Source organism: Saccoglossus kowalevskii, chromosome 3 (genome assembly GCF_978046115.1).
Source record: "Saccoglossus kowalevskii chromosome 3, keSacKowa6.1, whole genome shotgun sequence".
In the NCBI taxonomy this organism is placed as follows: domain Eukaryota; kingdom Metazoa; phylum Hemichordata; class Enteropneusta; family Harrimaniidae; genus Saccoglossus; species Saccoglossus kowalevskii.
Genome location: NC_140643.1, coordinates 35,051,508 through 35,065,600, shown reverse-complemented (window position 1 = coordinate 35,065,600; position 14,093 = coordinate 35,051,508). Strand labels below are relative to the sequence as shown.

General features: G+C 33.8%; 1 protein-coding gene across 2 annotated transcripts in view; it reads left to right on the top strand.

Moving 5' to 3' along the window:
• The window catches only part of LOC146747850 (tumor suppressor candidate 2-like), an 80,412-nt gene extending 69,459 nt beyond the window's left edge, over positions 1-10,953 (top strand). The window contains exons 3-4 of one of the 2 annotated variants that reach the window (XR_014928986.1): positions 6,410-6,549; positions 8,963-10,953. Coding sequence is in view for 1 of the 2 variants with exons in the window: in XM_085497126.1 (XP_085353252.1) it covers positions 8,963-9,031 (69 nt within the window). In the remaining variant the exon portion in view is untranslated. The remainder of the gene's footprint in view (positions 1-6,409; positions 6,550-8,962) is intronic. The other variant, XM_085497126.1, reaches the window with a different exon arrangement.
• The last annotated feature ends 3,140 nt before the right edge of the window (positions 10,954-14,093 follow it).

The window sequence follows — 14,093 nt, the reverse complement described above, 5'->3', positions numbered from 1 at the left end:
GGGTTTGATGTCGCATGGTAATAGTTGTAGAGGTTTTAGTCTCAGTTAATGACTTTTGTATACTGGTAATTCGTTAGAATAGATTTTAGTGTATCCTGCAGTTGTACATACAACATTGTTTTTTGGTCTTTGCAGTATTATTTGCTTTCCCACAGGATTGATTCATTATCATGACGGCAACATAATGGTGATATATGTGTGTGTGGATTTTCCATTACAAGGAGTGGTATTACTGTAAAACACTTTCAGATACCTACCAGTACATGTAACTGTACTCGATTTACAGATTATTATTAATTTAGCTAAAGTACCAATAAGGTCATTATGAGAATGTACTTTCTGCTGAACATCTTGAATTCAGCTGAAGTAATCATGTCTATAGCTTCATGCTGGCAGTATGATGATATTCAGATAATTCTGTTACATTTGAAAAATTATTTATCCAGTTATCATATTTTCTTTATTAGAAACTCATCTCCACTAGAAGTGAGGTAAATAAATAACCTCTCATTTATTTTACATTACATTCTCCAAATATCACCATAAACACACCTCTGTCATTTACTTAAGCACATGTGATACTCGTAACTCAAATACGGTTATTAATTTTCATATTAATTTTGTCTTCTTTAAATCAAATCCCTGTAAACAAATCTTTGACCACAGAAACTCAAATAAATAGAGGACACTGTTCTCCCATTGATTGAGGATCCTGGTATCTCCTCTGGTTGTCCCCCTAATCTTCACCCTCATCACAGATACTAACCTTTCACGTATCTAGCAAACCCCCTCGAACCCATTTATATTTGCATGGTTTGGTAAATATAAAGGATACACCTGCCCTTCAATGCCATCAGTCATGGCAATGTATCTTAAAAGTTGGATTATTTGTCAAAAAGCAATGATTTTAATACTACATGTACAAAATGTCTGAACTCGTAAGGAAATGAAGTTTCATTTTTCAATCTCTTCAGACTGTGTGCTTCATTAAATATGTAAATTGACTATTCATGGTACTGTCAGTTTGGTATTCATTATTTCAAAGCTCAGATGGTTTTAGATAATTTTCATTTGATATCGGCGATATGCTCTTTTGGTTGCACCTTCTTCCTTCCCAACTCTTTTCCATTAACTGTATTTCCTCTAGGGGTCGGCAGTCCATTCTGAACAATCAATGAACATACAGAATATAGACAGTTTAACAAGGCCAAACAAAAATTATGTATGGAACATTTGAAGTGTAATATTCCATGAGATGGTGATGCATGGAATGTTTGTAGTGTAATATTCCATGAGATGGTGGTGTATGGAATGTTTGTAGTGTAATATTCCATGAGATGGTGGTGTATGGAATGTTTGTAGTGTAATATTCCATGAGATGGTGGTGTATGGAATGTTTGTAGTGTAATATTCCATGAGATGGTGGTGTATGGAATGTTTGTAGTGTAATATTCCATGAGATGGTGGTGTATGGAATGTTTGTAGTGTAATATTCCATGAGATGGTGGTGTATGGAATGTTTGTAGTGTAATATTCCATGAGATGGTGGTGTATGGAATGTTTGTAGTGTAATATTCCATGAGATGGTGGTGTATGGAATGTTTGTAGTATATTATTCCATGAGATGGTGGTGTATGGAATGTTAGTAGTGTAATATTCCATGAGATGGTGGTGTATGGAATGTTTGTAGTGTAATATTCCATGAGATGGTGGTGTATGGAATGTTTGTAGTGTAATATTCCATGAGATGGTGGTGTATGGAATGTTTGTAGTGTAATATTCCATGAGATGGTGGTGTATGAAATGTTTGTAGTGTAATATTCCATGAGATGGTGGTGTATGGAACCATTGTAGTATATTATTCCATGAGATGGTGGTGTATGGAATGTTTGTAGTGTAATATTCCATGATATGGTGGTGTATGGAACCATTGTAGTATATTATTCCATGATATGGTGGTGTATGGAATGTTTGTAGTGTAATATTCCATGAGATGGTGGTGTATGGAACCATTGTAGTATATTATTCCATGAGATGGTGGTGTATGGAATGTTTGTAGTGTAATATTCCATGAGATAGTAGTGTATGAAACCATTGTAGTATATTATTCTATGAGATGGTGGTGTATGGAATGTTTGTAGTGTAATATTCCATGAGATGGTGGTGTATGGAACCATTGTAGTATATTATTCCATGAGATGGTGGTGTATGGAATGTTTGTAGTGTAATATTCCATGAGATGGTGGTGTATGGAACCATTGTAGTATATTATTCCATGAGATGGTGGTGTATGGAATGTTTGTAGTGTAATATTCCATGAGATGGTGGTGTATGAAACCATTGTAGTATATTATTCTATGAGATGGTGGTGTATGGAATGTTTGTAGTGTAATATTCCATGAGATGGTGGTGTATGGAACCATTGTAGTATATTATTCCATGAGATGGTGGTGTATGGAATGTTTGTAGTGTAATATTCCATGAGATGGTGGTGTATGGAATGTTTGTAGTATATTATTCCATGAGATGGTGGTGTATGAAATGTTTGTAGTGTAATATTCCATGAGATGGTGGTGTATGGAACCATTGTAGTATATTATTTCATGAGATGGTGGTGTATGGAATGTTTGTAGTGTAATATTCCATGAGATGGTGGTGTATGGAATGTTTGTAGTATATTATTCCATGAGATGGTGGTGTATGGAATGTTTGTAGTGTAATATTCCATGAGATGGTGGTGTATGGAATGTTTGTAGTGTAATATTCCATGAGATGGTGGTGTATGAAATGTTTGTAGTGTAATATTCCATGAGATGGTGGTGTATGGAACCATTGTAGTATATTATTCCATGAGATGGTGGTGTATGGAATGTTTGTAGTGTAATATTCCATGATATGGTGGTGTATGGAACCATTGTAGTATATTATTCCATGAGATGGTGGTGTATGGAATGTTTGTAGTGTAATATTCCATGAGATGGTGGTGTATGGAACCATTGTCGTATATTATTCCATGAGATGGTGGTGTATGGAATGTTTGTAGTATAATATTCCATGAGATGGTGGTGTATGGAATGTTTGTAGTGTAATATTCCATGAGATGGTAGTGTATGAAACCATTGTAGTATATTATTCTATGAGATGGTGGTGTATGGAATGTTTGTAGTGTAATATTCCATGAGATGATGGTGTATGGAACCATTGTAGTATATTATTCCATGAGATGGTGGTGTATGGAATGTTTGTAGTGTAATATTCCATGAGATGGTAGTGTATGGAACCATTGTAGTATATTATTCCATGAGATGGTGGTGTATGGAATGTTTGTAGTGTAATAATCCATGAGATATTGGTGTATGGAACCATTGTAGTATATTATTCCATGAGATGGTGGTGTATGGAATGTTTGTAGTGTAATATTCCATGAGATGGTGGTGTATGGAACCATTGTAGTATATTATTCCATGAGATGGTGGTGTATGGAATCTTTGTAGTGTAATATTCCATGAGATGATGGTGTATGGAACCATTGTAGTATATTATTCCATGAGATGGTGGTGTATGGAATGTTTGTAGTGTAATATTCCATGAGATGGTGGTGTATGGAACCATTGTAGTATATTATTCCATGAGATGGTGGTGTATGGAATGTTTGTAGTATATTATTCCATGAGATGATGGTGTATGGAATAAATACTTCATTTTGTAGCAGTATACATATTTTATTGTGGCCCATGTGAGTTCTATAGTTTTTCCCATTAAAATTTGGGGCAGTATTTTTTTTTTCTATGATTAGAATCTATAATTTTTTTGATCATTATGGACCAAGTAAACATTATTTCCCATTACCTACATACAGGTCTAAATTTTAGAAAAAATATATTTAAAAAAACTGTTACAGTAGCAAATATTATTCTTTGAATAGTAACAAAAGTTGACTTTGGCATTCAAAGGTTAACTTTTCGTCTTCATGAATGCAAACAATTTAACCATATACAGTAATGTGGTATACGGCATCACAGTGTACCATGCATGTATTGAAAATAGTGACATACAATCACAATTTAACCATATACAGTAATGTGGTATACGGTATCACAGTGTACCATGCATGTATTGAAAATAGTGACATACAATCACAATTTAACCATATACAGTAATGTGGTATACGGTATCACAGTGTGCCATTCATGTATTGAAAATAGTGACATACAATCACAATTTAACCATATACAGTAATGTGGTATACGGTATCACAGTGTACCATGCATGTATTGAAAATAGTGACATACAATCACTAGACTTGATATAACAGTTAAATACAATATTTTTTGAAATATTTCAATGTGTACGTATTGCCGACATGTGTTTTGTATATTTCGAATTGTTTATTCCAGCTGCTCTATTAATAGTATAAGAATAAGAGCCATATGTGTGTGTTGGATATTGATATTATAAATTATTATTTTTAATACAGCTGTCATGACGATTCAAATGTCATATTTTCTAATTGTGTATAGCTTTAATTTTTAGTTGATATATTAATGATTGTATCATTTGCCGCTTTTACTATGAAAATTAATGTATATAATATTTTTTTAAATAATATATTGGACAGTTTTGGTTCAAATAAATACACATACTTCCAGGTAGCAATATTTATTACATGGTTTCTGTCAGCCGTGAAATGTTAAATTCAACACTTTTTTTTATAAGATATTCAGGGTTTCAAAATAAATTCAATTATTAATGAGCTTATTTGCATAATTTTTTTAAACTAACTTATTAAAAACTAAATAATTTTTACCAAATGATATTTACTAAAATTGTATGTCGTCTTCTGTTCGGGTGAACATTAGTAATATCTCACCAAATTTCTCTTAAAACAGAAATTGTGGCACTGTGTGGTTATAGAGCTAAATGTATGTATGTACATTAATATACAGGTGGAAAGAGTTCAAGAACAGTGATCGAATTTTTTAGACTTATAATTTGGTTTCTGTCCATCTGTTCCGAGTCATATTTCAGAACCTAAATCTGTTCATTCTTTGCAAGTACCTGGTACTTTATCTGGGACATATGCATATGCAGTGGTTTACTGATTTGGCAAATACATCATACATGTTGAAATACATATTTATGTCAGGTTGTTCCATAATCAGATCAAAGATAGAAGACTGGCATCCATCTTTTTTTTTGAAAATGTGGTATCTTGAACACGATTTGTTTGTTTTCAAAGTACATGTAGATGTCCATGATTCGTTTTGTGTTTCATATCCGTGTACATGAGCCTGGACAAATGAAATTCAGTTTGGATACAAAAAAATGCATGAATAGCATATCCTGTTTAATTTTTGACTATATATTTCGATTTTGGAAGAGCCATTTAATACATCTAATTTCTGTTGATACTAGACCAGCCAAATATTCACTCAATTACTAACTATGCTTTTGGTGCATATTACTTATTTTTTGCATGAATAACATTTCCCCTAATTATACAGGGACACAGCATTTCATATTCATCAATCCATCATTTCACTTTTTCGAACTGTAAAAATAAATGTCCAGTGACATCACAGTAAGAATTTTGTCGATTATGAAATTTCCAGGTATAACAAAGAGATATCCTGCTCATGTTGTCTTGTAATAATTTCATTACTTCTGATCAGATTGCAGTGTAACTTTAAATTATTGCGATAAAATGTTCATGTATGTTTACAGAGATGCATTTATGGCTTAAAACTCACCACTTAAATTCAATTTATAAAAGTCATGTAGGATGAAAATATAGCCTGCAGAAGGAAATTAGTATCAGAAAAAACAAATTTGAAATAGATTGGATTGGATGCATGTATATTTTGTAATTCTACTTGCTGACCTATCGGGTAATGATTGTATTTACAACCTTGCTGTCTCTGTGGTATTCAACTTTATAACCAAAGTAGATGATAAAGCTAATAATTTGTGATGTTTAATGTATAAAATATCAGGGCTTTTTAATTGGTATGCGATTCTTTTTCAATCCAGCCAACTTTACATATTTAGTTTTCTTTCAGTATTCCATGTGGATATAACTATCAGTCAATTGTGTCATATTTGCTCGAGCTTTTTATATTTATATTAAAAATGATAATTTGAAATTATTAATTTATACTGAGCTTGTTGCAGTTTAAGTAATTGCATTTATAACAATAATAACATTAAATTGAATGTAATGTATAGAGGATATCTAGTGATTGACTGTGTAATATTATATTTATTAAATGTGTGTAATTCAGAGCCTTTAGTGAGGAACATATGAAAATGACTAATAACATTAGAATCATTATTTGTGTATGATGTGCATCCTAATCATCTTAGCATGTTTTTTTTCCTTTGCATACGAAAATGTCGTTTTCTGAACTAGGGTTGTGGTCAGTTTATCAGCGGCGATTAAAGAAATAACTAACTTTTGGACCTATTTATGTATTTATGATTATAAAGACACATTAACTAAGTTGTGGACTAGTTCTATCAGCCGTCTTCACACATCTTAACAGCAAACTGGTAAGCAATAGCAGCAATTCATTGTAATGCACTATAAAGTTGGGAGAATTAGAAACAGCAAAATCTTGAAATTTGATTTTAATAAAACAAAAATGCATATCGGTGCATAAAATTATCAAAAATTTTCAAATTGAACACAGTTCAGTTTTTACAAAAATAATTTGTTTCAAGCTTTTTTTTGGAATTTAATACAGCTGCTAAAGTCAAAGTTCAACATGGTGTAATATGGAAAACATAATATCTTTATGTCACTGTATGATAAATTTGAATCATATACATTTTCGAACAAATGTGTTTTGAGCAGTCTTGTGTGATTCCAAGTGAGGTGCAGTCACAGAGAATGTGCAATCTCCACAAGTTACCAAATTTGACCTGGGTACTATTAAAATGCCTAATGGAATGGAATAATGGGAATATCCCACCAGGAAAGTAATGGGAATATCCCACCAGGAAAGTAATGGGAATATCCCACCGGGAAAGTAATGGGAATATCCCACCAGAAAAGTAATGGGAATATCCCACCAGGAAAGTAATGGGAATATCCCACCAGGAAAGTAATGGGAATATCCCACCAGAAAAGTAATGGGAATATCCCACCGGGAAAGTAATGGGAATATCCCACCGGGAAAGTAATGGGAATATCCCACCGGGAAAGTAATGGGAATATCCCACCGGGAAAGTAATGGGAATATCCCACCGGGAAAGTAATGGGAATATCCCACCAGGAAAGTAATGGAAATATCCCACCAGAAAAGTAATGGAAATATCCCACCAGAAAAGTAATGGGAATATCCCACCGGGAAAGTAATGGGAATATCCCACCGGGAAAGTAATGGGAATATCCCACCGGGAAAGTAATGGGAATACCCATCAGATAGAAATGGGAATATCCAACCAGATAGTAATGGGAATATCCCAACCAGGAAAGTAATGGGAATACCCACCAGATAGAAATGGGAATATCCAACCAGATAGTAATGGGAATATCCCACCAGGAAAGTAATGGGAATATCCCACCAGGAAAGTAATGGGAATATCCCACCGGGAAAGTAATGGGAATATCCCACCGGGAAAGTAATGGGAATATCCCACCGGGAAAGTAATGGGAATATCCCACCGGGAAAGTAATGGAAATATCCCACCAGAAAAGTAATGGAAATATCCCACCAGAAAAGTAATGGAAATATCCCACCGGGAAAGTAATGGGAATATCCCATCAGATAGAAATGGGAATATCCAACCAGATAGTAATGGGAATATCCCAACCAGGAAAGTAATGGGAATACCCACCAGATAGAAATGGGAATATCCAACCAGATAGTAATGGGAATATCCAACCAGATAGTAATGGGAATATCCAACCAGGAAAGTAATGGGAATATCCCACCAGGAAAGTAATGGGAATATCCCACCGGGAAAGTAATGGGAATATCCCACCGGGAAAGTAATGGGAATATCCCACCGGGAAAGTAATGGGAATATCCCACCGGGAAAGTAATGGGAATATTCCACCGGGAAAGTAATGGGAATATTCCACCGGGAAAGTAATGGGAATATCCCACCGGGAAAGTAATGGGAATATCCCACCGGGAAAGTAATGGGAATATCCCACCGGGAAAGTAATGGAAATATCCCGCCGGAAAAGTAATGAGCATATTCCACCGGGAAAGTAATGGGAATATTCCACTGGGAAAGTAATGTGAATATCCCACAAGGAACGTAATGGGGAATATCCCACCAGGAAAGTAATGGGAAGATCCCACCTGGAAAGTAATGGGAAGATCCCACCTGGAAAGTAATGGGCATATCCCACCAGAAAGTAATGGGCATATCCCACAAGGAATGCTGTGGTCAAATCATGATAAATGTATAAAGTGTTAACAAAGTTATTAGCTAGCAGCATACAATAAGGTGTTTGGCTTATAGTGTGTGGTTATACGGGTGTATGTTTAGTTTCTATTGTTAAAACCCTATCCTCATTCACTACTACACCTTTCAGTTTTATAAAGCATTCATCTGTTGCCCAATTTGCATTATTAAAACTTATCTTGGATTCTGCACCTATGTAGAGTCATATTTACAACTAATTGTGAGCTTTATTTTCAGCAGCAGCAGTAACATCTGTGTACCAAGCACAAATTAAATTAAGACATTATAATAAGTATACTTCTGGATTGGCATGACATTTTCTTTTAAATACCCCCCCCCCCACCTTATTATTGTTGAAAAATGTAACAAAATTGCAAATGACAGTTGTGTGATTACGTTGTCAGGCCAACAACAAAAATATACTGGTATATACCCCGGTACCCCCCCCCCATCTAAGGCCCACATAGTAATATTATGTTACATGTATGTGCAGTTGATGAGAATACATGGTGTTACATTAATTAATTTCATTTATATCTTGCAGGGTATTGTAGAATATGACGTGCCAAGATTGCATCCCACACTACCAGCTGTACTATATGAAGTCACATGACCTTTGTAAAATCAAAATCTAATCTTATCATTGACGTTGGACACCAATCATGGTCACAATAGCAAGGAAGCTGTCTGAATAGTTTCTTCTCGCTGTAATTGAAAAATATGGATATTTATTGTAGCTGGCGGCATTCCCTAAATAGAATTTATAGTCCATTATGAGTATGAATACATTGTTTGTTTGTACTTTATTTCCTCCACTTGGTAATATACTAGGTTCCCAATGATACTGGTAGAATATTTTCATTACTTTTTGTAAGTTTTAAAGTTTGATCTCAATACTGAATTTAACAAACTACACCAGATTTAGGCTTCATTTATGAGGTTGCAGCTAAATCCAGTGATTCAGGGTTGTGACAATTTATTTTAAGGGGGGAGGGGGCACACTGGTAGAATTGATGTTGATGGCTGTCTTTAAATTTATGAATGATTTGTACAATGTATATAGGAAAATATTATTCATTACGACCCAAATAAAGATTTGCTGAGGTGATTTAGTATATAATTGAGATTTGTAGACATCAATTGGTGGTAAAATCCAGTAGCAGACTTTTAGTTGTCATCGCCTTCTTGAATAACTATTTTTCTGCATAGCAACCATAAATAGCAATAGTCTCTGGACGCTTTGTAAACTGTGTGGCATAGACTGGGAATTTATTTGTTTTGGCCTTTTTCTTGAGCAGATCAAAAGCAGGAAAATGAAATGCAGTGAAAACTTATTTCTAATGTTGGATGAAGGATTATAATTTGAGGTGTTATGCGATATATGCAAATGAAGTTATGCGATGAAGTTCTCTCACAAAAAAGAGTCGCGCAGTAATTGCCAGATAGTTACAACATTGCTAGAAATACTGGAGTAAATAAATAACTTTGAAAGCATTAGTTTAATTTATCCTGTTCATCTTGGGCAGTTTTTGATGGTTTTCTTGCTTATTATTAAGCATGTGTTTTAAATATGGCACTACTCATGCTCATTTCCTTAAACCTTTTCAGAAGTATTCTGTGATACCATTGGCTAGAAATGTGTTTGATTGACAAACGTGAGAAACTGGATCTTCATAATATACATACATACATACATGTCCATATTAAAGTTCCATACCCTTATTTTATAAATCCTTATTTGGATGAGATTCATCAGTGAAAATACCCAAATGCCGTTCTCAGTAATTATAGCGTATTCTACAGTATCCGTTACTGTTCTCATTTAATTCTAATTCATTGTGAATTACCTAACTATATGCTCTTCATGTAGCAGTATTGAATAAACGTCATAATAGCTACCGATATTACTAAATTAAATATTTTATTGTCTGTTTTTTATAGTTGTCTGTGTTAAAAAAAAAATCTATTCATGAAACCATGGTGATTAACCGTAATTTGGCAGTTATAGTTACTGTAAATGTAATCGGAACAAAGAAGTGACATTATGGGTACTTGTGACGTCAAACTGGCATTATTTGTAAGGGTATACGCACATCTTTCATGACAGTTTCTATTCAATCAGTTTATAAGCATGAGTGTGTTAGACTCATAACTGATGAAAATTGCTTCCCAGTTTAATAAATTGAATATTGCTTATTTATGCATATGTGCTTGGATTGCTGCAGAACATATTTAGAGGCTGATTTAGCAATTTATGTAATACATGTTTATTTCTGTGCTACAGGAATCCAAATTCCTATGAGTCAACACTGATAAGATGAAGTAATATTGTATTCAATTCAATGCTTCATTTCAGATTTGTGTGATGAGTTATTTATTGATTTGTGATTTATTTTCTCCACTTTGAGCAAAGCCTCTGTTGTTAATTGTGTTTCCATGTCACTTTACCCATGATGCTGTGTGCAATGTTTTACCTAGTGTGAATTGTGACTGGGACCAATGTGAATAAACAATCATGCTGCGTTATAAAGTAAATTGTGTTTTGTTGATTTGTATTATTTCAGTTGTAGCATGTGGAGAGTAACATGCTCTCGTGGAGACAATCGTTGAAATATATGTTGCAGGACACCTGGTTGGTGAGAAATCCATGCACAAATTTCTCACTGACGTGGAACTTGTTTATCAAAATTTAAAGCTTTTTATAGTCCCTGTGGGACACATGTTTTGACTTCTGTGCATCTCACATGTCTTGCATATGCCTGAACAGATTTTGTTAAAAAACAAGACATAATGGGAGACTTATGATGTCTGTTGATTTGTTGACCAACCAGTGGCCATTTTAGGACAAAAAACACTAATATTCAACATCAACGATACCATCCTGTATGCCTTGACCAATTTCATTCAAACTTATTATTGACTTTAGTCATAGTGGGTTAATGATGCATGTAATATTTTTTTTTTGCGATTAAATTAAAAATTTTGACCAAAAAAAAAAATTGACATGCACCTCTAATATGCATGATCCTCGTACAAAGTTTTGAATAAAATAGCTGTGTTCATGCCAAAGAAATGATTCCTTACACAATTACAGATTGTGATATTAGGATGTTAGACAAATATTAAACATATTGTACAAGTATGTTACTTGTGTACAAACTTATAAATCAATAAGGCAATAATCAGTATAGACATGTATATGTAAATCATATTATACATGGTCTTTGTGTTTCATATGCCTAAGAAATACACATGTAGCTCTGTGTGGACAGACCCGAGATATTAGAAATGAAGGCTAATCATATATGTTTACATGATTGTTTTTTGTTTCATTATTTAATAAAGCTGCTAGGCGAGAAGTTGTCAACATGTTTATGTGATAATTGTGTTTTTTGGAGTATTCTCCACCATTATTGGAACGCTGAAATTTTAATAGTCTCTACTGTCTAGGTAGAGAAAGCAAAAACAACTCCAAACTACTCACGAACCTGCATCTTAAGGACTTACCAGTAGTATGAAAAAATGTTTACCACACCAACTTTAACATACATATTTAATTTAGTCAATTGCATTAAATTGTTTCCTTTCACACATACATAATCCACCCTTTTCTTTGCCATCTCTACTGTTTATTTTATAAATGATCTCTTTGAAAAAGTATCAAGTTGAACAGGAGGATTGTGTCATTTTCAATGAATATTTTTCAGAAAGTTGTACATGTAAATGGTTTTAACGGAAATTTATAAAATGTTTACTTTACCCATTCTCTTGATTTTTACGAATATTTTAAAATTTCACAATTCTAATTGAAACCATAGGTTACTATTAGCCAATGGTGTAACATTGGAACATTTTTCAAATGACATTGTGCACTGTGCTTGTTGATTGGCCAGTTTGACTCCCATTAAAATTAATAGTATTATGAAAAAAAGCAAGGGAATGGGTTCGTATTGCCAACAGTAGCAGGAATATTAGCATGATGGGTCAAGCAACGTATGTATTCGTCATTGTGATTGGTCAAATTATTTTCAATAGTCATTTGAAATTTATCAAACAGATATTATTTGATCTAAATAACATTAACAGCTTTCTGAAATATATTGTATTCAGCATAAATAGAGGTAGAAAACATGAAACTGAACTGAGTCATTAATTACAATAATGGGCTTGGATATAACAGCAATATCTTCATCTCAGCTTTGCTACAATGATGACAGTTTTCTATCAAGATGTACTACAGACTAAATTAAATTGTCGCATTAGGGAAATTAAACTCCTTAAATCATATCTTCTTTTAGAAAAGCTAATTACTCTTATCATTGAAAAAAAGACACTAGAAATGATTTTTTATTTGTTTTATATCATGTCTACTGCTGAAGACAAGCTGTGGATGGTAGAATTTTAGCTAATTGAGCAATTGTACTTTGGCTAAACCAGCTCTCTGTATTTTAGCTAATTGAGTAATTGTACTCTGGCTAAACCAGCTCTCTCTATTTTAGCTAATTGAGCAATTGTACTTTGGCTAAACCAGCTCTCTCTATTTTAGCTAATTGAGCAGTTGTACTTTGGCTAAACCAGCTCTCTCTATTTTAGCTAATTGAGCAATTGTACTTTGGCTAAACCAGCTCTCTCTATTTTAGCTAATTGAGTAATTGTACTCTGGCTAAACCAGCTCTCTCTATTTTAGCTAATTGAGCAATTGTACTTTGGCTAAACCAGCTCTCTGTATTTTAGCTAATTGAGTAATTGTACTCTGGCTAAACCAGCTCTCTCTATTTTAGCTAATTGAGCAATTGTACTTTGGCTAAACCAGCTCTTTGTATTTTAGCTAATTGAGTAATTGTACTTTGGCTAAACCAGCTCTCTGTATTTTAGCTAATTGAGTAATTGTACTTTGGCTAAACCAGCTCTCTGTATTTTAGCTAATTGAGCAATTGTACTTTGGCTAAACCAGCTCTCTGTATTTTAGCTAATTGAGTAATTGTACTCTGGCTAAACCAGCTCTCTCTATTTTAGCTAATTGAGCAATTGTACTTTGGCTAAACCAGCTCTCTGTATTTTAGCTAATTGAGTAATTGTACTCTGGCTAAACCAGCTCTCTCTATTTTAGCTAATTGAGCAATTGTACTTTGGCTAAACCAGCTCTTTGTATTTTAGCTAATTGAGTAATTGTACTTTGGCTAAACCAGCTCTCTGTATTTTAGCTAATTGAGTAATTGTACTTTGGCTAAACCAGCTCTCTGTATTTTAGCTAATTGAGCAATTGTACTTTGGCTAAACCAGCTCTCTGTATTTTAGCTAATTGAGTAATTGTACTCTGGCTAAACCAGCTCTCTCTATTTTAGTTAATTGAGCAATTGTACTTTGGCTAAACCAGCTCTCTGTATTTTAGCTAATTGAGTAATTGTACTCTGGCTAAACCAGCTCTCTCTATTTTAGCTAATTGAGCAATTGTACTTTGGCTAAACCAGCTCTCTGTATTTTAGCTAATTGAGTAATTGTACTCTGGCTAAACCAGCTCTCTCTATTTTAGCTAATTGAGCAATTGTACTTTGGCTAAACCAGCTCTTTGTATTTTAGCTAATTGAGTAATTGTACTTTGGCTAAACCAGCTCTCTGTATTTTAGCTAATTGAGTAATTGTACTTTGGCTAAACCAGCTCTCTGTATTTTAGC